The sequence below is a fragment of the Physeter macrocephalus genome, chromosome 11 (genome assembly GCF_002837175.3).
Source record: "Physeter macrocephalus isolate SW-GA chromosome 11, ASM283717v5, whole genome shotgun sequence".
Classification (NCBI taxonomy): Eukaryota; Metazoa; Chordata; class Mammalia; order Artiodactyla; family Physeteridae; genus Physeter; species Physeter macrocephalus.
The window spans coordinates 118,342,473-118,368,439 of record NC_041224.1 but is presented as its reverse complement, the minus strand read 5'-3'; the positions used below and the strand labels follow the sequence as shown (position 1 = coordinate 118,368,439).

The window sequence follows — 25,967 nt, the reverse complement described above, 5'->3', positions numbered from 1 at the left end:
AGTATTAAGCACTCTTCCACCCTCAAAAGACATACACCAGACTAAAAGGGAAGTAGAATTACTGGTATAGCATAAGCAGCATGTGTAACTGAATTCAAAGATCGGGGTTTGAATCCTGGCTTCGTGACTTAAACTGTGTGGCTTTGGCGAGTTAATGAACTTCTCTGAGCCTCAGTTTCCTCTCTGTAACGTATATAAAATACTCCTTCCTTCAAAGTTATAGTAATGATTAAAAGGTATAATTAAATAAATAGTAACTATCACATAAGAAATATAAACCTTGGAATGATTTAATATATAAATGATACTTATTGTACACCTACTGGATGCCAAACGTTGTGGAGAATACAAAGTAGGGTGTCCTTTTCCTCAAAGAGGGGCAGGAATGTACCCCTGTACATTTTAGATGAAGGGAAAAAGCAGAGGAAGAAAACAGCAATGCAGTCCAGAGCCAGCGAGTAGCCAGCTCCAGCTGAAGCCTGCGTTTGTAAAGAACAGTAGTAAGAGATGAGGCTTGAAAAGTAGGTTGTAGCAAAACTGTGGAGAAGGAGTTACTTTCAGGGTAGGAATGGAAAACTGCAGAAGTTTTTTGGGCAAGGGAATAATATGATTAAACCAGTGTTTTAAAAAGATTGACTTAGCAAGAGTATTTTAAAAAAAAAAGATGGAAGGAAGAGTATAGACACAAGAAAACCAGTTAGGAGGTAACACAGACATTGAGGTTTAGATGCTACAAGGCCTAGACAAGATAGAAGTAGTGGAAATGGGGCAGCAGCAGCAGATGTGAGAAGTGCCGCACAGTAGGGTTATTAACAGATCTGACACAAGGTTAAGGATACGAGAGAAGTCAAAATCAGTTTTAACCTCCTCAGTCTGAGTGGCAAAGGGGAAGTCACAAAAGGAAACTCAACAGTGTGTGATTGGAGGCTAGAAAAGAAGCATTTATGAAGAATTTGATCTCTGACACACTGAATTTGAATTCATAATGGCATATTCACATAGAAATGTCTCACAAGCAGAAAACAATCTGGGAGCCACTTGGATAAGAAGGAACTAAAGCTGAGGAATAAATCCCATCAGAGTCACTCATAAAGGCTCTGGGTCCTCTTCCAGGAGAAAAATATATGCCCTCACTACAGGAAAATGGGTTTCCTCTGGTGAGGAGAGGACGTGGAGTCCAGGAAAGCCCAATATTCATAAAAGAGGCACAAAGATTGTGGCATAAATCTTTGTGAACAGTGGTGTCAGCCTAAGTATAAAAGGTCTGTGATGCAACATGAATCAAGATAGAGAGCTTACCTTGAGTGGACACTGTTACTGTCTAGTCAGCCCCACTGGGGGCTCCAGGGGCCTAGGGAAACCACGCTGAAATATACTGCACCTGCTTCTTCTCTATCTGGCCACTTTCTGATACACTTCAGCATTCTTAGTTATATAAACTAGGAATTTAATCTAGTTTTACCCTGGATGTATGCGTGGTATCTACCTGCTAGTCCATAACCCAGCTGAAACACTGCACGCATATTTACACAAAATGTTACCAACATTTCTGGGGGTTCAGAATCCCATGGAACAAAACCTGAAAACCAAGGATTAATCATAAAACAAGGAAAGGAAGAGTTATGGTCCTTTCCTCTCCCCCACAAATCCATTATCGTTCCTTTACTCATAGGGGTATTCTACTTTTAAAGTTTTACTGGAGTAAAACTCAATATTGTGTAGGAACACAATAACAAGAAACACATTTGGACTTCAATATTAGTTTAGCTTCACTGATAACACTGCTAATAGTCAGGGACAATGAATGCTGTGCTTTGGATCTGATCATTCGGCTCTGCTAGTTCTGGAAGTGGTTCGTCTAGTTATCTTGGTACTTAACAATAATCAGTTCCTTATAGATAGCATATCATTTATGTTGTTACACCTTAAACTAATACACTGTTATATGTCCATTATACCTCAGTGAAACTGGAAAAATAAAATAAAATTATAAACATTTAAAATTAATAATAACCAGTTCTTGCTCTCTAATAATCATACAGCGTTTCTCTGCAGGCCCAGAAACCTCGTACCGTCCACACAATAGTGAGCAACCTGGGAAAAGGTCACTTCAACACTTTCTATCTCCAAAGGTCTGGCCCATCTTTAAATGTAGTGCAAGCCCCCAAATATATTTTGAAAAAATGAATCACAATTAGGTCATGATATATTGACAACGACTGCAGAAAAGGTATTAACTTATGATACGGCCTTTCATCTTTCACCTAATGTTTAATAGCTCCTGAGCATTTACTAAGTTCTTTTCATTTCCCAGTGACAATGCATGTGGGCACATACCTGATGAGGCTTTATCTCATTTCCCTGAAAAATACCTTCTGCTCACTTTTCTCATTTTGGAGAATTTTACAGGTTAAACAATCAGGTCAACTCAAAACATAAGCATTTATATGGCAAGACTCTGCCAAGAAAATATAGTATTTTTATTAATATAGCATAATGTAATTTTGCCATTCTTCATTTTTCAGTCAGCTTGCAAAGAATCACATTGCTAATTACAGCAATGGTCCATCAAGAGGGATGCCTGCCTTTGAAGAAGCCTGGGTTTATCTGCTAATTCAAATCATCTGAGCAAATCTACCACTGGCACAAATGCAGGGAGCCAATTTTTTAAAAACTAGTGTTTAGGGGCTTCCCTGGTGGCACAGTGGTTAAGACTCCACCTGCTAATGCAGGGGACACGGGTTCAAGCCCTGGCCCAGGAAGATCCCACATGCCGTGGAGCAACTAAGCCTGTGCACCTCAACTACTGAGCCTGCACTCTGGAGTCCGCGAGCCACAGCTACTGAGCCCATGCACTCAGAGCCCGTGCTCTGCGAGTCCGTTCTCCGCAACAAGAGAAGCCACCGCAATGAGAAGCCCGTGCACCGCAACAGAGTAGCCCCCGCTCACCACAACCAGAGAAAGCCCGCGCACAGCAACAAAGACCCAGCGCAGCCAAAAATAAAACAATTTAAAAAAATAAAATTTGTTAAAAAAAAAAAAAACTAGTGTTGAAATCATCTGTGTAGGTAGCTCAATCCATACACATTCCACTCTTCCAATTATAAGTCTCCAAAAGAAAAGCCAGCACTCCTAAGTGCAGGAAATCACATTTTACTTCCCTTCAGCTGCTGCACAGCTGAGGAAAATGCAAAAATAGAGAGGAAATGTGCCTGGATAGCTTATTAACAAAGAGTGGAAATCCCCTTCCTCCAGATCTCCGAATTAGCACTGCTGAGGATGTATAAGCTCTCAGGTTCAAATTTCCCTTCATGGAAGGCCTAACCACCCAGAATCAATTGGGAGCTGCTGTCTGCACTAATGGCTGGGGTAGATGTACACTGGAGCATTCCAGATTGCCACTTTAGCTATAGTTTTCACTACATAATGGAATAACATGTACAGGATTTTTTTTTAAACTCCAGAACAAATATTAATAGCCCTTTTGCAAAGCAAAGGCAACGTGGTTCAGTAGGAAATCTCTCTCCAGCTCTGATCTAAATTTCATCTCTCACACATTTCATAAATGGAAACAAATATGTTACCATGTGCAAATGACATGACAATTTTCAGTCTTTTTAAAATACTACTTGACTAAAGAAATAGACTTTCACTTTCTATGGTTACATTTCTAAACTACTTTCATATTTTATAATGAGTATGGGGAAAAATATTACAGGAAGATGTTGCCTCTGCATGAAATTCACTAAGGATGCATTATTTTATAATCTCCCTCTTCATAACTTCTATCCTGAAAGCATATAAGCATTTATTTAACATGTCAGTTTTTTTAAAAAGATTTTTACAATGGAAATTTCAAAATATACAAAAGTAGACAGAATAATATAATAACAAATCTCAATGAATCCATAAACTAACTTCATCAACTCATGGCCAATCTTGTTTCATATGTAACCCCACCTACTCCATCCCCCATTTCCCAGTTATTTTTGAAGCATATCTCACCCATCACATCATTTCATCCATAAATATTTCAGTGTGTAGCTCTCAAATATTTATGGTTTTGGGGGATTTTTTTGGCTGCGCCACGCAGCTTGTGAGATCTTAGTCCCCCGACCAGGGATTGAACCCTGGCCCTCGGCAGTGAAAGAGCCAAGTCCTAACCACTGGACTGCCAGGGAATTCCCTAAAATACAGAGTTTTAAAACACAACTCGGGCCTTCCCTGGTGGCACAATGGTTAAGAATCTACCTGCCAATGCAGGTGACATGGGTTCGATCCCTGGTCCGGGAAGATCCCACATGCCGTGGAGCAACCAAGCCCGTGAGCCACAACTACTGAGCCTGCAATCTAGAGCTCATGAGCCACAACTACTGAGCCCGCACGCTACAACTACTGAAGCCTGTGCATTCTAGGGCCCGCGTGCTGCAACTTCTGAGCCCGAGTGCTGCAACTACTGAAGCCCGTGCGCCTAGAGCCTGTGCTCCACAACAACAGAAGCCACCGCAATGAGAAGCCCACCCCACGCACCGCAACGAAGAGTAGCCCCCACTCGCCACAACTAGAGAAAACCCGCACGCAGCAACGAAGACCCAACATGGCCAAAAAAAACCTCCACAACTCACTGGCAATATTACACCTAAAAAACCCAACAATTTCTTTTCTTTTTTTTTTAAATTTATTTTTGGTTGTGCCAGGTCTTAGATGCAGCAGGCGGGCTCCTTAGTTGCAGCCAGCAGGCTCCTTAGTTGCGACATGAGAACTCTTAGTTGCAGCATGCATGTGGGATCTAGTTCCTGACCAGGGATCGAACCCACGTCCCCTGCATTGGAAGGCAGATCCTTAACCACTGCGCCACCAGGGAAGTCCCAACAATAATTTCTTAACATCTCCAACAACTGATGTTCAGATTTCTTTGATTGTTCAGATGAGGAATTAATGGCCCAATACAGTCCATACACTGCAAATGATTGATGAATCATAAATTGCTTTCGATCTATAGGTCTTTTCCCTCTCCCTCTCCCTCTCTCTGGCTCTCTTTCTCTCTGCTTGCTATTGATTTATTGGGAAAAACTAGATTGTTTATCTTATAGTTTCCTAGCTTGGATTTGATGATTGTATCTTTGAGGTATAATATTGGATATGTCCCATATATTTCCTGTAAATTAGTAGTTGGCTTTAGATGGTGATCAGATTCAAGTTTGATATTTTCATGTACCAAATTCTTAACTCTTCTATTTCCTATTTCTTGAAACCCTGAGGGAGAAGAACCACTTGCTAAGCTTCAACCTATAGCTAACAAGTAGTGTTGGATAATATATTAGGAGGTGTCATGGGCTCTGCTTGAGACCTACCAACTTACACTCTGTAACGACCTATATGGGAATAGAATCCAAAAAAGAGTGGGTATACGTATATGTATAACTGATTCACTTTGCTGTACAGCAGAAGCTAACACAACATTGTAAATCAACTATACTCCAATAAAAATTAATTTTTAAAAAGATATTAAGGAAAGGCAGTGAGGTAGTCTAAACAGCTTCATACTGTCAAAACGTCAGCAATGATTTGATGTCCCTTTCCTCCTTCCCAGACTGACACTGTGCTAGATACAGATTCTGCACTTTCAGTCACCTAAATCACAGCCTCCTCTTCTACCCTGCACTGGCTTCAGGGCTCTGCCCTCATCTCTGCCCCCATTAGGAAAAGATCACCTTATCTGACTTTTCTTAACACATAACTAGGTTGCCTGGCAACAGTCAGAACAAGAGTCATGAAGCAACTTTCCCATGGTTACTATAAAGATGATGTTAAATGAGTTAATAGTTGTAAGGTACTTATAGTAGTGACTAGCATATAATAAGCCTTATATAAATGTTTGCTTTAGAAAAAAAAGCATTAAAACAAATTAAGAAGCAGAATTAATATTTGAAAAGATGTCTTAGACTTCTTCAAGAATACAAGTATACTCCCTTCTACCTTGTACTTTGGAGGAATAATGTGTTTTACATGTAAGTAAACATTCCAGATAACTAAGGCATGTTCCTTTAGACATCTAATTTTATTTCATTTTAATCTTTTAAAGTGAAGATAATCCGAAATGGAAACTGTTGTTAGAAATGCATTGCATACTTTATCAAATGAAGAACACTAAACGATATCTTACTAAATTTCTTAGGGACCCAGTATTTCATTATGAACATAGGGAAGTTTAATGAACAGAACTTAGATTTTGGAGACAGACAGACTTGGGTTCTAATCTTAGCTCTGCTACTAACCAATCTGGCTCGACAAAGCCACTTAACCTCTCTGAGGCGTTACAAAAAAGAGATTCTGCCTTCCTTGTAGGATTAACAAAAGGATCAAAAATAACAAAGACCCTAGCACAATGCCTGACACATAGCAAGCATTTAATAAATGGCAACTATTATTCAATAATTGAACAAATTGAGCATTTTATGCCAAGCACTGTTCTAAATTATAGGAATACTGCAGGGAACAAAAATTTCTACTCTTATGGAGCTTCTATTCTAATATGGAGAAAAGATAATAAAAGCATATAAAATATACAGTATGTCAGACGGTGGTAAGTGCTATGGAGAAAAATAAATCAGGGACAGAAAGCGGAGAGTGCTTGGGGGAGGGTATACATGCAATTTTAAATAGGGTGGTCAGGAAGAACCATTCTAAGAAGGCAGTATTTAAGAAAAGAGCTGAAGCAGGTAGACGAATAATCACACAGATATCTGGAGGAAAGGAAATAGCTAGTGCAAAGGTCCTGAGGCATAAGCATATCTGGTAGGACCAAGAAACACCAAGGAGTCCAGTATGGCTGAACGCAGTACGATCCAAGAGGCTAACAGGGGTAGGATTGTGAAGGGCCTTACAGGTCACTGTAAAGATTCTGTGTTTCAGCCTGAGATGGAAAGCTACTGGAGAGTTTTAAGCAAGGGAGTGACGTGACCTGACATGGACTGAAAAGCATCACTCTGGCTGATAACAGGGTGCTGGGAAACAGGGAGAACAGTTAGGAGGCTAGTGCAGTTGTCTTGTCTAGAAATTATGGTGCCTTGGATCACAAAGTGGTAGTAGTAAAGGTGATGAGAAGTGGTCAGATATACCCTTAAGTAAATCAACAGGATTTTCTGGTAGATTGGTGGTGGGGTATGAAGGAAAGAGGGGAGTCAAGATTGACTGCCATTTTTGATATCTGAATAACCAGAAGAAAGTTCTATTTACTGAGATAAGAAAGAATGCAAGAGGGGCATCTGTATAAAGATCAGGAGTCTGGTGCTGTAGAGAATGGAGGAGGCCTTTGTCATTATTCTCAACATCTCAGCAGCTGCTCTTTCACATTGGTAGTTTTCTCTTCCCTCAGAAGTAAGCTGTCAGCCTTCAGTACCCATGTGCTATCGTTTCTAATCTTGTCTTATTTATACTATTCTATTCTCTAGGAAGAACAAATGAAAAGGCAATAAAAATTGATACCTTTAGTCAACAGGGAAAGAAAACTGAATCAGAAATCTGAGGAAGCATTTTCTAAGCAAAAAAAAAAAAAAAAAATTCACTTACAAAATGGTTACTTAGAACTCAAAATACTTTATCCCATAAATACAAATTTATAAAAAATGACTTGGTTTCCGTGCCAAACTATATCATGGGGATACAATATAACAATAATAGTAGTAGCCTTGGACTTTCCTGGTGGCGCAATGGTTAAGAATCCACCTGCCAATGCAGGTGACATGGGTTCGATCCCTGGTCCGGGAAGATCCCACATGCCGCGGAGCAGCTAAGCCCATGCGCCACAACTACCGAGCCTGCACTCTAGAGCCCGGGAGCCACAACTACTGAGCCCACATGCTGCAACTACTGAAGCCTGCGCGCCTAGAGCCTGAGCTCCGAAACAAGAGAAGCCACCACAATGAGAAGCCCACACACCACTATGAAGAGAAGCCCCTGCTCACCGCAACTAGAGAAAGCCCGCGTGCAGCAACGAAGACCCAACGCAGCCAAAAATAAATAAATTTATTTTAAAAAATAATAATAGTAGTAGTAGCCTGGATCTGAGGGAGAAAAGATCACAGGGTGTAAAAAGAACAGGCTTTCTTGCCCCTGGCCTAAGAAAAAAATAAGTTTCTCCTCGCACACTCCTCCCCTGTGCAAACTTCCTCAACTAAAGGTGCTTCTGTCCCTCTGCCTCCAGCACTGTAATCTACATGCAACCTCCCACTCGAGCATCCTCCCCAGAGCTGCCCCCCATAAATGTTCTCCATGTCTAAAAATCACCCACCCAAATCTAAAACAGCAGCAACCAACCACACCCACACAATTCTTCTTCCCTTGTAAAACAGAACTCATCTAGCTCATCAGGAGGAAATGCACTGCTTCAAGCTAATTCTCATAAAAATGATTGGATCCCAAGTGGTAGAATTTCAGCAAGTGCTATCTTAGAGCAAATGAAGGACGAAGAAATGGAAATGTTTGATGTTAAGAAGGCCACTGCAAGGAGTCAGCCTGTTTCTCTTCTCACATTTTTACCCTTCCTGGGCTTCTGAAATCACTGATTTTTCTAGAAGTTTCACATTTTTGGCCACAATTCTTGTACCAATACACCTGGATGATCCAGAGATCACATGCCTGTTTTCTAGTTTTTAATTGTGGAGCTGAAGAAGAGGATGTGGGGAAGAGCATTAGTGATTAATTAAGTATGTACTGGGTAAAATGTTCGCAAGTTGAGGACCATTTATCCATTAGTGGGCTTTTTATAAACAGACTTCAAAACACATGGTTTTAAAACTATACTTTGCAAATCGTTAAATTTCTCATTTTTTTTTAACTACCAAATCCCCAAAGTTTGCCATTTACCACTCAACATTTTTTTTTTAATCTGGAGGAAAACCTCATATGCATCTTAGAGATAACCAAGTCTTCAAACCCACAGAAGATGAGAGTGGAAGGTTCTGAAGATTGTGATGAAGAGCTCAGCTGGTTCACATCTTTCATAGTTTGCAGCTGCCACTCTCAAATTTAAAAAAACAAAACAAAAAACCCACATTAGATCAGTTTTTATACTGACATTTCATTTGGGTCACATGTGCTGTCTTAAATCTGTAGTTAAGAGAAACACCAGAAGGCCTCCCTTTTGTCAATTAACTGAAGAGATATTATCAAGCAGAACAAATGGTTTGATTTAAACTTAACCCTAAAAACTCAATTAAATGTACTACAGGCAATTTGCCTTCCTCCAATTTCTTTTCTAGAAAACAGAATCCCAAGTCATTAAAGTTTTATTTAAGAAGTTCTAAATCACAGGATTATGGGGGACTGCTATCATGATTAAAGTTTCATGAAAAGTTACCCAAAAAAAGAGCTCCACTAAAAGTTCAAAATGAGAGGACCGTGGTGGGCTACTATTTCTTTCTTTTCAGTTGTCTATTTCAACGGAAAATTTTTTATAATTAATAAATATTATTTTTATTTTCCATTTTGGAAAGTGAAAGAAGATGATGAAATAAGAATAAGAACTAGGGGCTTCCCTGGTGGCACAGTGGTTGAGAGTCCGCCTGCCGATGCAGGGGACACAGGTTCCCACATGCCGCAGAGCGGCTGGGCCCGTGAGCCATGGCCGCTGAGCCTGCGCGTCCGGAGCCTGTACTCCGCAACGGGAGAGGCCACAACAGTGAGAGGCCCGCGTACCGCAAAAAAATAAGAAGAAGAAGAAGAAGAACTAAAAGAGGATAAACGAAACTAAATACAAGATATGCTGAGTAGTAAGATTGCTTTCTTTGTTTTGTTTTTGTTTTAACTTCCTTTGTTAATATGTTTGTATAATAAAATTGAGGAAAATAAATTTTACTTAAGCTTTTCAAATAGAAAGAAAAAGGAAACTACATCTAAAGCAGAGTATTTCTAGAGCAGTGGTTCTTCAACTCTGGTGTGAGGACCCCTGGTCATCTTTAAGACCTTTTCAAGGGATCTGTAAGGTTAAAAACTATTTTTATAATAATACTAAGATATTACCTGCCTTTTTCATGCTCATTTGCTCACAAGTGTGCAGTTGAGATTTGGTATAATATCAGAGAAGAATAACAACAATTATCTGAAAATGCCAATAAAATACTTTCACCCTTTTAGACTACTGATCTCTATGAGCCTCCATTTTCTTCATATGCTTCCACCAAAATTACAAACCACAACAGACTGAATACAGAAGCCGATATAAAAATTCAACTGTCTTCTGTTGAGCCATAATTAAAAAGATTTACAAATATGTAAGACAATGCCTCTCTTTTCTCATACTGCTTTTGTTTAGATGACAGAATTATTATTGAGAAAAGATATTACTTATGTTCACACGTAATAGTTTTTATATTGTTATTTTACATTTAAAATATTTTTAGGGCTTCCCTGGTGGCACAGTGGTTAAGAATCCACCTGCCAATGCAGGGGACATGGGTTTGAGCCCTGGTCTGGGAGGATCCCACATGCCGCGGAGTAATTAAGCTTGTGCGCCACAACTACTGAGCCTGTGCTCTAGAGCCCGCAAGCCACAACTACTTAGCCCATGTGCCACAGCTACTGAAGCCTGCGCGCCTGGAGCCCGTGCTCTGCAGCAGGAGGAGCCACCGCAATGAGAAGCCCGCGTACTGCAACGAAGAATAGCCACCGCTCACGGCAACTAGAGAAAGCCCATGCGCAGCAACGAAGACCCAACGCAACCAAAAATAAATAAATTAATTAATTGATTAAAATATATATATATTTTTAAAGTTTCTCAGTTTTAACTTCTAATCCAGTAATTATCAAACGGTACAATCCCACATGAACAAAAGCTCTCAGGAGTCCTTAATTTTAAGAATGTAAAAAGGTCTTGGGACCAAAAGGTTTGAGAATTGCTGTTCTAAAGGATTTCCTACTCTATAAGAAAAATATCACTCTACACAGGAGTATTTCTTAAGATAAGAGATACAAAGAAAGTTGCTTAAAAATGAATTTACAATTTATAGGACAAATGATTAAGCTCAGATTTACTTTACAATTATCTGAGTGGCAAGGGAGGAATGGTGGGAGTATAAATGAAATAAGAGTGGCTGTGAGTTAATAATCATCAAGCTAGAATTTTGTTATTCTAGTCTCTCTACTTTTGCATATGTTTCAAATTTTCCCTAACAAGATTAAATAAAGACAAATTCATACCTGAACAGCTGAATATGAAAAAAAGGCTGTAATTTAATGTTATTGTTAGAATTAAGGAAAATGAGAGGGAAAAAAATCTTACTGATATTAAACTAACACTGTCCACATAGCTCCAAATTCACCTTTTTTATCTTCATTGATGTCAATGAGTTTCATGTAGTTGAATCAGTAGTACACAGATATTATTTGGAGTTCTGCTTCACTCACTTAAAATTTACATATACAGCTCCCCTCTTTATCTACTATAACTAACTTGACAAACAAAAATTACACAGATATCTTTCAGTTTAAGAAAGATAAAGAAGTTCATCAAATCCTTTAACCTGACTGACCTGGCTACAACCTAGAATAATCTTTTACATGTTACACTATTGCCATCTGCTGGTTGTGATGTGTAAGCAAAGTAAATTCAGGTTTTAAAACAGAAAAACTAACAATTTACCTATGACTATGGTTTTCACCCAAAATTATCCTGTAGAAAAGAAGCTGTCATACATACATTAGGGTTCTTCAAAATCTCACATTCGAAGCAGTGGTTCTGACCCCACTGCACTTTAAAATCATCTGGGAGTTTATGAAAGCCCTGATGCCTGGGCCCCAAACCAGAGCAATTAAATGAGAATCTCTATTTTGTGAAAATGAAATGCAATCCAGACTGAGACAAAATATTTGCAAAAGATATATCTGACACAGAGTCACTCTTACAACTCAATAATAAGAAAACCAACATTTTTAAATGGGCAAAAGATCTAAACACCACCTCACCAAAGAAGATATATGGACAGCAATTCAGTACATGAAAAGATGCTCAACGTTGTTAGTTATTAGTAAAACGTACATTAAGACCACAATGAGATACCACTTCACATCCATTAGAATGGCTATAAGTGAAGAGACTGACCTTAATGTTAAGTGTTGGCCAGGATGTAGAGCAACTATAACCCCCTCACACTGCTGGTAGAAACGTAGACAACCACTTTGGAAAACAGTTTGGCAGTTTCTTAAAAAACCACACACATACCTACCATAAGACCCAGCCATTCCACTCCTAGATGTGTACCCAACAGAAAGAAAAGTTGTAGTGGGTTAAATAGTGTCCCCTCTAAAATTCATGTCTACCTGGAATGTGACCTTATCCAAAAGGGGATCTTCACAAATGTTATTAGTTAAGATGAGGTCATACTGGGATAGAGTGGGCCCTAAATCAAATGGCTGATGTCCTTATAAGAAGAGATGACACATAGAGAAGAGGAGGAGGAGTGGAGTGATGCAGTTAAAAGCCAAGTAACACCAAGCACTGCCAGAAGCTGGGAGTTTCTGAAGCTAGGAAAAGGGAAGAATCTCCCCAGAGTCATCAGAAGGAGACCGGTCCTGCCAACACCCTGATTTCAGACTTCTAGCCTCCAGAACTGTGAGAGAATAAATGTCTGTCATTTTAAGCCACCCAGGCTGAAGTACTTTGTTACAGCAGCCCTAGGAAACAAATACAAAAGTACAAAGTACAAAGACTTGTACAAAATGTTATTAGCTTTATTTGTAATAGCCCCAAACTGGAAATAACCCAAACATCCATTAACAGGTGAATGAATTTACAACTGTGATATAGCCACACAATGGAATACTACTCAGCAATAAAAATGAATGAATGAGACACAAAACATAAGTGAATTCTCAAAATAATTATGAATTTAAAAAGTCAGACAAAAAAAGACTATATATTATACGATTCCCATGGTGTTTATCTGAGGTGGCAAGAGTGAGTGGTATGTGGGTACAAGAGGGAGTCATTATAAAGTGGCATGAAACTTTTGATGTTGATAGATATATTCATTATCTTGACAGCACTGACAGTTCCACAGGTATATACACGTTTCAAAACTCATGAATTTGAGGGGAAGGTGGAAGAGAAAAGTGCACCAGGAATCAATCTCCCTAGACAGACCAGACAACAGTGCACTGACAGAATCTGTCTAATCTTGTAACAATTTGCAACTCTGAAGTCTGTTGAAGGCTTGCAACTTCCAGGGGAAGCCTTAAATGATGAACAGTGGTTAAGTTAATCAGTTTTAGCTCTTAGAACAGCAATAGCTACCCACCTTTCATCCCAAGCCACATGGCAGGCAGCTGTACACATGTTCTTGAAGCAGTCTGCTCACAGCTTATGGGAGCCAGGGTGGTCAAAAAGGACCCTGTCCTCCAAATATTGGGGATTTGTGCTCTGATTGCAGACCGCTGCTTCTGATCACAGAGATGCAGACAAAGAGGTATAATCATCAAGAAAAAGAAAATTTGAATATACCTATAACTAGTAAGGAGAGGGAAGTGGTAATTTTAAAATATCCCAACAAAAAGAAGTCCTGGACCTGATGGTTCACAAGTGAATTCTACTAAACGTTGAAAGAAGAACAAATACCAATCCTTCTTAAACGTTTCCAAAAAATTAAAGAGGGAACACTTCTCAACTCATTCTTCGAGGCCAGCATTAACTTGATACTAAAGTGTCTTTAAACTACAAGAAAGGAAAACTATAAATACTGATGTAAAAATCTTCAACGAAATACTAGCAAGCAAAATTCAGCAGCATATTAAAAGGACTATTCACCATGACCAAGTGGGCTTTATTCCTGGAATGCAAGGATGTTCAACATATGAAAATTGATCAATATAATACACCACATAAACAGAACAAAGGAAAACAACACATGATCATCTCATATAACGCAGAAAAAGCATTTAACAACATTTGACCTTTCATTAAAAAAGCAAACAAAAAAACAAACAAAAAATACTTGACAAACTAGGAATAGAAGGAAACTAACTCAACATAAAAGCCATATATAAAAACCGACAGCCAACATCATACTCAATGGTGAAAGACTCAGGACTAGATCAGGACCAAGGCAAGGATGCCCCCTTGTACCACTTCTACTTAACACAGTACTGGAAGTTTTAGCCAGAGCAGTTAAGCAAGGGAAAAAAAAATAATAACAAAAGGCATCCAAATTGGAAAAGAAGTAAAATTGTCTTTGTTTGCAGATGATATGATCTTATATAGAGAAAACCATAAAAGTGTACACACACACACACAAACTGTCAGAAGTAATAAATCAATTTAGCAAAGTAGGAGGATATAAAGTCAACACACAAAAATCAGTTGCATTTCTATAGACTAATAATGAACAATCTGAAAAGAAAATTACAGAAGCAATTCTCTTTATAATAGCATCAAAAAGAATACCTAGGAATAAACTTAACCAAGGAGGTGAAAAACCTGTACAATGAAAACTACAAAACACTGCTGAAAGTAAATAAATGGAAATAAATCCCATGTTCATGAATCAGAAGACACAATACTATTAAAATGTCAACATTACCCAAAGCAATCTACAGAATCAATACAATCCCTATCAAAATCCCAATGACTTTTTGTGTGTGTGTGTGGCAGAAATAGAAAAACGCATCCCAAAATTCAAATGGAATCTCAAGGGACCCTGAATAGCCAAAACAATCTTGGAAAATCAAAAACAAAACTGGAGGAGCGATGCTTAACGAGTTCAAAACTTACTATCAAGCTACAGTAATTAAAACAGTGTGGTATTGGCATAAAAATAGACATATAGACCAATGGAACAGAAATAAATCCAGACCCTCTAATATATGTTAAAAATGACTTTTAACAAGAGTGCCAAGACCATTCAACTGGGAAAGGACAGTCTTTTCAACAAATGGTGCTGAGAAAACTGGCTATCTACTCACAAAAAAATGAAGTTTGACCCTTACCTAATACCATATACAAAAATTAACTCAAAATGGAGCCACGACCTAAATGTAAGATCTAAAACAATTAAACTCTTAGAGACAAAAACTGAACAAAAGCTTCACAACATTGGATTTGGCAATGATTTTCTTAGATATGATGCCAAAGGCATAGGAAACAAAAGAAAAAATAAACAAATTGGACTTCATGATAATTTTAAAAATTTTGTGCATCAAAAGACACTATTAACAGAATAAAAGGCAACCCACAGCATGGGAGAAAATATTTGCAAATCATATATAGGGAAAAATAGTCGAAATATAGAGAAAACTCAACAACAAAAACCTAAAACTCAACAACAAAAACCCCAAGCCCCATTCAGAAATGGGCAAAGGACTTGAATGGACATTTCTCCAAAGAAGACAGCCAAATGGCCAAGAAGCACACGAAAAGATGCTCAACATCACTAATCATTAGAGAAATGCAAATCAAAACTACAATGAGACACCACCTCACACCCATTAGGATAGCTACTACCAAAAAGAAAAGGAAAACAACTAGTGTTAGCAAGGATGTGGAGAAATTGGAACCCTTGCCCACTATTGGTGTGAATGTAAAATAATACAGCCACTGTGGAACACAGTATGGAGGTTCCTCAAAATATTAAAAATAGATGTAGCATATGACTCAGCAATTCCACTTCTCAGTATATATCCAAAAGAATTGCAAGCAGCGTCTCAAAGACCCATGTTCGTAACAGCATTATTCACAATAGCTAAAATGTGGAAGCAACCCAAGGGTCCATTGATGGAAGAATGGATACACAAAATGTGGTATAAGCATACTATGGAATATTATTCAGTCTTAAAAAGGAAGGGAATTCTGTAATACGCTACAACATGGATGACCCTTGAGGACCTTACGCTAAATGAAATAAGTCAGTCAAAAAGACAAATACTGTATGATTCCACTTACATGAGGTACTTGTAGTCAAAACCATAATGACAGAAAGTACAATGGTGGTTGCCAGAGGATGGGAGGAGGGGAGAATGAGGAGTTATTGTTTAATAGAGTTTCAGTTTTACAAGATGAAAAGAGTTATGGGGATGGATGGTGGTGACGGCTGCACAATAATGTGAATGTATTTAATACCACTGAACTGTACACTTAAAACCAAAATCTCTAGGGGGTGGGGTCTGAGCATCAGTAATTTTTAAACATCCCCTGAACTATTATAACAAGCAGCTGAGGTTGAGAACCATTTCATTAAAGGGTGCCATCTCATTTATTTTGTTTTGAACAAAAGCGTACTACTTGGTAAAAACATATAAGCCTGAAACAATTTTGATAATGCTCTTTCTAGATGCTTATGGAGGTGAGCTGAAATCATACATTTTTCTTAAGTAGACAAACTCAACATGGATTAGTACTTACTCCTTGGTTTATACTTCACATTCCCAAATTATAAACAAGCTTTAAAAAGTAATATTGAAAGAAGTTCCAGCTGTTTGTTCCCAGTACAAAATAACTTAAAATGCTGAACACAATATAGTTTTAATACATATTTGCAATGAATGGTGTTATAGACTGAACTGTGGCCTCCTCAGAATTTGTATGTTGAAGTCCTAACCCTTAGTACCTCTCAATGTGACTGTATTTGGAGATAAGGCCTTTAAAGAGGTGATTAAGGTAAAATGAGATTATAAGGATGGGCCCTAATCCAATCTGACTGGTGTTCTCATGTGAAAAAGAAATTTGGACACAAAAAGAGACACCTGCAGATGCCTGAGCACAGGGGAAGTCTTCGTGAGGACAAACCAAGAGGGGGGCCATCTGCAAGTCAAGGAGAGAAAAAAATCCTCAGGAGAAACCAAACCTGCCTATACGTTGATCTTGGAACTGTGCAAAAATAAATTTCTGTTGTTTAAACCACTCCGTCTGTGGTATTTTGTTATGGCCACCCTAGCAAATTAACACACATAGTAAGCAAAAAAATCCACAAGATGAAAAATTTGGGGGAAATGACACTCTGGAGCTGAACTTTACCCTGGGGCACATGCCACACCCTGAGAGCCCTACCCTGGATCTGGACAGGGCCCGGAATGGCTTGTCCTCTGAAATCTTAGTCTCAAATTTTTAGTCAACTGCTCTCTGACCTCAGCCTTCCAGTTTTCATTCCCTTATTGTCACTGTACCTTCTCTTTTACTCCACAGTGAGCCTACGAGCCCCTGAGCCCTCCCAGACAAGTGCTCTCTGGCCTTTTTTCCTTCCCTATCTAGTTTGGGCCCCATGGTGATTGTGTTAACTATTCTATCAGAACTACCTTCCTCTGCTCCCAATTACACTGCCACATCTAACCAACAAAACCCAAAATCTGAACCAATGCTACATTTTGTCTTCACTACTACTCTGGGTGAGCCATGCTCTGTTGGAAAAATATTAACCCACGTATTCACGGAGAGTGATGCCTACAACTTCAATGATTCAAGTCTCAGCACCCCACTCCCTGCCACATCCTTCTGCTTGAGTTAGCATCTCTGCCATTCCTCTCAAGCACCATCCCAAGCCTTCTTCACTCTCTCTAGTCCTCCACTGATGCCCATCTCTCACCTTGCATCCGACTGAACATAGCACATGTCATTACCCTCAGCCTTCTTGCCTCCTATCTATATATCTGTATCCACACCCATCTTCTTTCTTTTCTAGTCTCAGAGGTTTCTTTCATTTCTAACCTCCCCACCTGTGCTTTTTGGCAACCCCTCCTACTTTTGAACCTTGCTCATCAGTAATGCATTCTCTCTACTACTTGTCCTTATTCAACATTTTTATATTTACTGACAACCCTTTCTTCATCTTATGAACACGCACATCTCTCCCATCTCCCTAAACCGTCCCTTGACCTCTACCAAACTCTAGCCACCACTATCCCATTGCCTTCTTTCTGTTTTCATCTAAACTTCTCAAAAGGAGAGTTTAACCTCAATGTGTGTTCACTCAGTTGTTATAACCTGGCTGGCTTTGGCCCTCGGTGTACTATTGACACTGCTCTTCCCAAGATCATCAATGACTCCTTACTTAGTTCTTTTTTTTTTTAAAGATTTATTTATTTTTGGTTGCGTCACATCTTAGTTGCGGCACACAGGATTTTCCTTGAGGCATGAGGGATCTTTCGTTGCGGGGTGTGCGTGGGCTCCTCTCTAGTTGTGGCATGAGGGTTTTCTCTCTCTGGTTGTGGCATGCAGGCTCCAGGGGGCATGGGCTCTGTAGTTGTGGCGTGCGAGTTCCAGAGCGTGTGGGCTCTGTAGTTTGCGGCACGCAGGCTCTCTAGTTGAGGCATGCGAGCTCGGGTGCCCCACAGCATGTGGGATCTTAGTTCCCTGACCAGGGATCGAATCTGCATCCCCTGCATTGTAAGGCAGATTCTTTACCACTGGACCACCAGGGAAGTCCCCTTACTTAGTTCTGAAGTGGTATCTGCTCATTCTCTCAAAGCATGCTATAGGACTGAGGGGAAAGGAGAGACCCTTTCCTAGTCCCCACTGCACCTTCAAAGTTGCTACTTCTCCACCTCAACTGAGGCTTATGATGTTCATATATACCAGGGGTCAGTAAATTGTTTTCCGTAAAGGGCCAGATGGTAAATAGTTTAGGTTTCGCGGGCCCATGGCCCGCTTACTTACCCAACTCTCTGGGGCAAAAGAAGCCACAGACAAGACAGACATACATGTTTGGTTCAGTTCCAGACCACCACAATAAAGCAAATAACACAATAAAATGAGTCATACAAATTTTTTGGTTTCCCAGTGCATGTAAAAAGTTATGTTTGTGTAATCTAAAAAAATGGTACAAATGAACTTATTTACAAAACAGAAATAGAGTTACAGATGTAGAAAACAATCTTATGGTTACCAGTGGGGAAGGGAGAGAGGGATAAATTGGGAGATTGGAATCGACATATATACACTACTATATATAAAACAGATAACTAATAAGGACCTACTATATAGCACAGCAAACTCTACTCAATAGTCTGTAATGGGACTTCTCTGGCAGTCCAGTAGTTAAGACTCCATGCTCCACCGCAGCGGGCATGGGTTCGACCCCTGGTCAGGAAACTAAGATCCTGCATGCTGTGCAGTGTGGTCAAAAAGAAAAAAAACAAAACAAAACAAAAAAACAATACTCTGTAATGACCTATATGGGAAAAGAATCTAAAAAAGAGTGGCTATATGTATATGCATAACTGATTCACTTTGCGGTACAGCAGAAAGTAACACAATATTGTATATCAACTATACTCCAATAAAAATTGTTTTAAAAGTTATGTTTACATTATACTGTAGTCTATTAAGTATGCAATAGCATTATATCTTTAAAAAATGTACATACCTTAGTTAAAAAATCCTTTCCATCATCTAAGCCTTCAGTGAGTCATCATCTTTTTGCAACAGTAACATCAAAGACCACTGATCATGAATGACCATAACAAATACAATAATAATGAAAAAGTTTGAAATATTGCATGAATTACCAAAATGTGTCAGAGACACAAAGTGAGCAATTGCTGTTGGAAAAATGGCGCCAATAGACTTGCTCGATGCATTGCTGCCACAAACCTTCAATTTCTTAAAAAACGCAATAAAGCAAAGTGCAATAAAATGAGGTATGACCAAATATAAATGAGTGACTGTAGCTGTGTTCCAATAAAACTTTATTTACAAAAACAATTGGTAGAGGGACTTCCCTGGTGGTCCAGCAGGTAAGACTCCACGCTCCCAATGCAGGGGGCCCGGGTTCGATCCTTGGTCAGTGAACTAGATCCTGCATGCACACCACAACTAAGAGCCCATATGCCACAACTAAGAAGTCCGCATGCTGCAACTAAAAGATCCCGCGTGTTGCAACAAAGATCCCACGTGCTGCAGCTAAGACCCGGCACAGCCAAAATAAATAAATAAATAAAATTTTTTTTTTAAAAAAAAGTGGAAGGGTGGACTTGGTCTGTGGGCCATAGTTTGCTGACTCCTCTTTGCTATCACCTTGTGTTGTCCCAGGCATCTGTACGTTTATTAAGAATTTGGCACCGGACTCACAGACTTCATCACCAGCCCGGCAGTTGGTAAGCATTCCATAATGTGGTTGCAGTTATTATTTTTAAAAATTATCATATGGACACTCTAATTAGCTCTGTGGATGACCACCTAGCAATTTAGGCTCTCAGTTTCTTCATCTGCTTAACTCTCATACCCTGGATTTTGTCACCACTCCAGAGCCCTCGTCTCTCAAATTGAATCGCTAATAGACACTAATCACTCTCACTCCCTTTATGCTTGCTCTCCAACCTCAGTGAGATTCCCGTCCACTTTTATCTCCCTTGTCTCCTAATCTGTGAGCTCCTACTCATCTTTACTTCCTTCTACCAACCTTGATCTCATGATCCGTTGATTAAGCCACCCTCTAACCTATACCCTCAACTCCTGTCTTTCCTTTTCCCTCGACGGTACCACCCTAGCAAAATCTCATCCCATCCCATCCAGCTGCCTTCTTTCTACCTAGATGGCCCAGGACTGCTGAAAATGGCTCACAGATCAATGCCCTTACAAGTGTAGTTGTTGGAACTTCAGCACCACCCAGCGATACTCTCAGTTCTCCCACAAATAATCCAAACTTCCAAGGCTTAAAATTGTCCTTAAGCTCTCTCAGACTATCAAACATTCTCTCACTTTCAAATGACCAATTTGAAAATTCTCCGGCTCTTCAGAGAAAAACACTTTGCTGTACCTACACACTTAACTTATCCACTATCCTTAATTTGTTTCCTCTAGTCCCAAAAAGAGTTGGCTCTACTTCAATATACCAGAAACGCTCTGGATCCATCTCTGCCCCTTCTGCTTCACCAATATTACCAAAGCTAAACCCTGAACCAATTCAGCCATATGCCTTCTTTCACTGCCTGTTAACCATGGATATGGTTCTCATCCTGAGCTTCCCCATCTTCAAATTGGTGATATCCTTTCAAGATTGTTGAGTGCTGTGAGTGTAACAGGCCTAGAAGTGCCTGACATAGGGTAATCATTCCATAAATGGTCGCAATGTTATTATTATGTTAAATCAATAGCTTAAAGGTGAAAGGCAGATGACAAAAAAATGGGATACAGAATTGGGGAGCTGCAGCGAGGAAAGGGGAGAACACCTGGAAAGAGAAAAGGAGACAATTTCCCTTGCCATAAAATGTCCCAATCCTTCTGTGAATATATTCAGTTGTTTTGTGAATTATGGTAATTAAATGTATGACTACTCTGCTATTCTCACCAGTCTGGAGCCTGAAACTCCTCCTACAGTATAACATTCTCCGAGGGGAAGGTTTGCTCTGGGTTCTAAATCTTTGTCAGCAGAGAAAACTAACAAATCTTCCTTCTATTAGTCTAGAATTACAGTCAGAAGGAATCATTAAGAAGAAAGTATGGCAATGTTTAGCCATTAAGAGTCTTAAACAAAAGTATTCAACTAGTGATTCCACGACTGGGGCAGGAGCAATTCAAGGTGAAAACCTGGGACATCTTGTGCCAGAAAGCATAGAAATGCTCAAAAACTGATTGGGGGGCGGGTTTGCTAGGAGGATGTCAAAGACACACAGGAGCTGGCTTGGCAGGGGTTCCCACGGGCCAAATTTGGGACAATTTGAGCATCGAAAAGAATAATGATGGTAATGGAGTCTAACACAGTTCATCTTAGAAAAAAAAAAAAAGAACTAGAAAATCATCACTTTGCACCATTCCGAAGGCAGAGCTCATCTCCGTCATGTGAAAAACACTGGGTGAAGAGTTAATGGGTGACAGGATATCTGCGTAGTATTGAAGTATTACTCCACAGATTACTTAATTTTTAATTACAAAAATTACAAAGGTAAATTATAAAGGAAAAAAATGCACCTTTACAGTGGAGACATCTGGCACTCACCCTCTTAATCAAGTGATCAAACTTAGCATCAGCAACAGAGAGCAACCTGATATTATGTGACTGCTGTGATGCAGTAAGAAGCACACAGCATTGCCTGTGTAACATACCCCAAAAGCTTTTACACTGAATTAATGAAGAGAAAGCCATCAGACAATTAGTCCACAGTCTTGCTACTCAAAAGTGGTCCAAAGACCAGAATCCCATCACCTGGGAGCTTGTTCGAAACACAGAATCTCAGACCCCACTCTGGACAAGTGAGTCATAATTTTAAACAGATCCTCAAGTGACTCTGAGGTACAAAGTTTGAGAAGCCTGGAACAAGACAAACCACCCAGACTTTTAAAAAAAAATCAATGTCATAAAAACAAAAAAAGGCGGGGTTGGGGGGGAGGCGCTGCTCTGGATTTAGAGAGATATAACAACCAAAAGCAATGAGTGAATCTTGATTCAATCCTGGGTCAGAAGAAAAAAGTTATAAAATACATTTTGGGGGAACAACTGGGAAATTTTGAATATGCAGTTTTTATTAAATGGCACTGAATTAATGTGAAGGGTCTTAAATGTGATAATAGCATTTAATTACATAGAATGTTCTTATTCTTAGATACAGGGAGTTCCCTGGTGGTCCAGGGGTTAGGACTCCAGGCTTTCACTGCTGTGGCCCGGGTTCATTCCCTGGTCGGAGAACTGAAATCTCGCAAGGTGGGCGGCACGGCCAAAAACAAACAAAAAAAGAAATACGTGCTGAGATATTTAAGGTAACATGTCTATCAACTCACTTTTTTTTTTTTTTTTTTTTTTGCAGTACACGGGCGTCTCCCTGCTGTGGCCTCTCCCGTCGTGGAGCACAGGCTCCAGATGCGCAGGCTCAACGGCCCAGCCGCTCCGCGGCACGTGGGATCCTCCTGGACCGGGGCACGAACTCGTGTCCCCTGCATCGGCAGGCGGACTCTCAACCACGGCGCCACCAGGGAAGCCCGGAAAAGCTCACTTTTAAATGGTTCATAAAAACACACATAGAGACAGAAAGCATATGTGGAATAATAACTGGTTACTGTGACAAAGAGTATGTAGGTGTCCATTGTGCTATTTTTTAACTTTTTCTTTAGGTTGAAAATTTTATTAAATAAAAAGTTGGAGGATGGGAAGAATGTTCAATTAGCCCACAAAAGAAATGTAAAGTCTTTCGTAGCAAAAAGCATGATTTACACAACCCTGAATCTATCTTAACACCTGCTTCCAAAGATAAACATTAAGTGTTCAGCAGATGTTGGATGAGAGGAAGGAAATTTGTTGAAATCATTTTAGCTGGCAGAAATTCCTAAGGCATTAAGAGCTGCTACAGCCAGTCAGCTGTCAAGTACATATAGAACTACGAATTGAATTTTCATTCAATGAGAGGCAGCAGAGTATAAAGGCAAAAGTTTTAGGGTCAGTCTGACCTTGATTGTATTAGTGGAGCGTCCTAGGGTATATTTAACCTCCCAAAGTCTCAATCACTCTATCCGTAATACAGAAATAAAATAGTATCTTATAGGGTAGTGTAAGGGTTAAATAAGATATAAGATAATGAATATAAAGCTCTTAGGATCATTTAATAAATGTTAACTATAATTTTATCAATAAAGTCAGCTAAAAGGTATTCCATAAAATGAAGATAATGTTTTCATGGACCAGATTCTGACTTTATTCTGAGGATTAAAAGTCTTCATATTAGAGGAATTTTCTGATAATTTTAAGTCAAGGTGAGAAGGCAGAACAATTTTCACTTCTCGTTTTTATTTGGTATCTCGAAGAAAAAGCATTCAGTGAGATGATAGGCAGCCTTTCCCCAAGGATAACCTTTCCCCAAGGTAAAAGCATTTTACTTCAACTTAATCTTAGTAAACCCGCATAAAGTACTGAAGATTAGCAAAATAAAGCTATTAAGAATGACTTAGAGAATCAAATTCGATAAAAAGAAGACTTGGAAATAATTTTGTCAAGTTACCCTAAACTCTCTTGACTAGAAAACTTGTGTGAAACCATAATGTTTTCATGGGAGTTTACTGAACAGTTTTCTGGAAGCACCTAGACAAAGAATAAGCACCTATCTTTTTGGCTTAAGTGCACTTGTGCGCAGATGAAATAGGATTGACTTCGATAGATGGATGACAGTCTAACCCAATTATTCTATGAAAGTCGAAAGCAATCTCTCCTAAAGGTTGGCAGCTATGGCCAGTGTACCAAATCCAGCCCACAACTTATTTTCATGAATACAGTTTTACTGTATTCATTTATGTATTTTCTGTGGCTGTTTTCACTACAACAGCAGAGTAGAAAAGCTGCAACAGAGACGTTACGTCCCACAAAGTCTAAAATACTTACTACCTGGCCTTTTACAGAAAAAAATTGTCGACCCCTGCTCAAGACAAGCAATCCAGGAATCAACAAGACCTGTTCCAGACTCACCTGAGGTGTCGTCTTTTTGTATTGGTCACCTCCATCTATCACATCCCTCATGATTTTTTCCTTGAGAAATTCATACTCTTCTGAACTCAGGTGAATAGACTCTACAGTTTTTCCACAGCCCAAACATTGACCACTGTAATTACAATTAAATGTGTTAAATAATGTCCTGGAAAAGAACTCTTTCTACAATGAATAATTCTAGGACATGAGGAAACTGGAAAGTAGTTTAAAAAAAGAACATTATAACCTTTGTGATCATCATACACATCTCACTTTTTGTAATCCAGATAATGTAACAAAATAGTGTGCCAGAAAACCCAAAAGAGTAGATGGCTGGCACCCAGATAAAGTTTTTAAAGTCATTCCTAAAACACAATTGGGTCCCAAATCTCTAGGGAAAAACATTTCTGAGGCGTCACACCAGGCTCACAGCACCTACTGAAAGAAACATTTTGAGCACTACAAATTCTCCAAATGCAAAACGTGACTTTTTTCTTGGCTATCCTAACTAACTTAATTATCCTGTTTCTAAGGTACTTTTAAATTTTTTAAAAATAAGTAACAACAACCTACTAAACCTGAATCGAACAAATTAAAAATAGAACATTGGCCTTTACCTTTGCTGGACTGTGGTGAACTGTCCTTTCCATTGTTCTCCAGGAACACTACAAAAAAGATTGCAAAACCAAATCACCAGAGGGTCAAATCCCTACTGAACAGAAAGATATTCATTTTATTTAGAAACTCCGTAGGAAAAAGCTCCGAAAAGTTCAGGATACTTCCCCAGAATGGTTCAATTAGAAGAGTGGTTGCTTACACTGTGATGGGGCTAAGTAACTGATGGTACTCTACTCTGGATCTCCTTCCCTTTGCTTCTCTCGTCATCTGACCCTCATCTTTAACTCGAAATCTGTCTTCACAGGACCTGCCCAGAAAGCAGCCCAGACCTCTAAATCAAAACTCAACTCTAGGGACTTCCCTGGCGGTCCAGAGGTTAAGACTCTGCCCTCCCAATGCAGAGGGCACGGGTCGTGATCCCGCGTGACGCACTGCCCAGACAAAAAAAAAAAATTTTACTCTAACTTTCTCCATAAAGCTGCCAGAGATTGTTCCTGGCCCAGAGTAATTTCTTCTCTTACACTATCATTTTAGACACCACTCTGAGATAACTGTCTACTATTGTATTCCCAATTAGGTCGTGAATGCCATTATAATAGATCTTACATCACAGAACATGCACAGTGCTAAGCCTAAAATTGGAGGCATTCAAAACTACTTATTGATTTATTTGCTCAATCAACTTATCCTTTCTTCTTTCCTCTTACAGATAATACCATCCATTCCTACTGATTCTACTGCCTTCTCTCCTTTCCCAGTTCTTAATTCAAGATCTCATCGTCCCTCATTCAAACCTACTATTGCCTCCAAACAGATCTCCCTGTTTCAAATCTTAATTCCTCTCCAATCTTATTTTCTCACTGTTTTGGCAGTTACTTTTTTTTTTTTCTTTTTTTTTTTTTTTTTGCCGTACGCGGGCCTCTCACTGTTGTGGCCTCTCCTGTTGCGGAGCACAGGCTCCGGACGCGCATGCTCAGCGGC

The 25,967-nt window shown here is 39.4% G+C and overlaps 1 protein-coding gene across 2 annotated transcripts in view; it reads right to left on the bottom strand.

Moving 5' to 3' along the window:
• PRORP (protein only RNase P catalytic subunit) overlaps window positions 1-25,967 on the bottom strand; it is a 120,393-nt gene that overhangs the window by 91,302 nt on the left and 3,124 nt on the right. For both annotated transcript variants that reach the window (XM_024133382.3, XM_024133379.3), the window contains exons 3-4: window positions 24,986-25,033; window positions 24,369-24,501 (exon numbers count right to left, since the gene is read on the bottom strand). In XM_024133382.3, coding sequence (XP_023989150.1) covers window positions 24,369-24,501; window positions 24,986-25,033 — 181 coding nt within the window. The remainder of the gene's footprint in view (window positions 1-24,368; window positions 24,502-24,985; window positions 25,034-25,967) is intronic.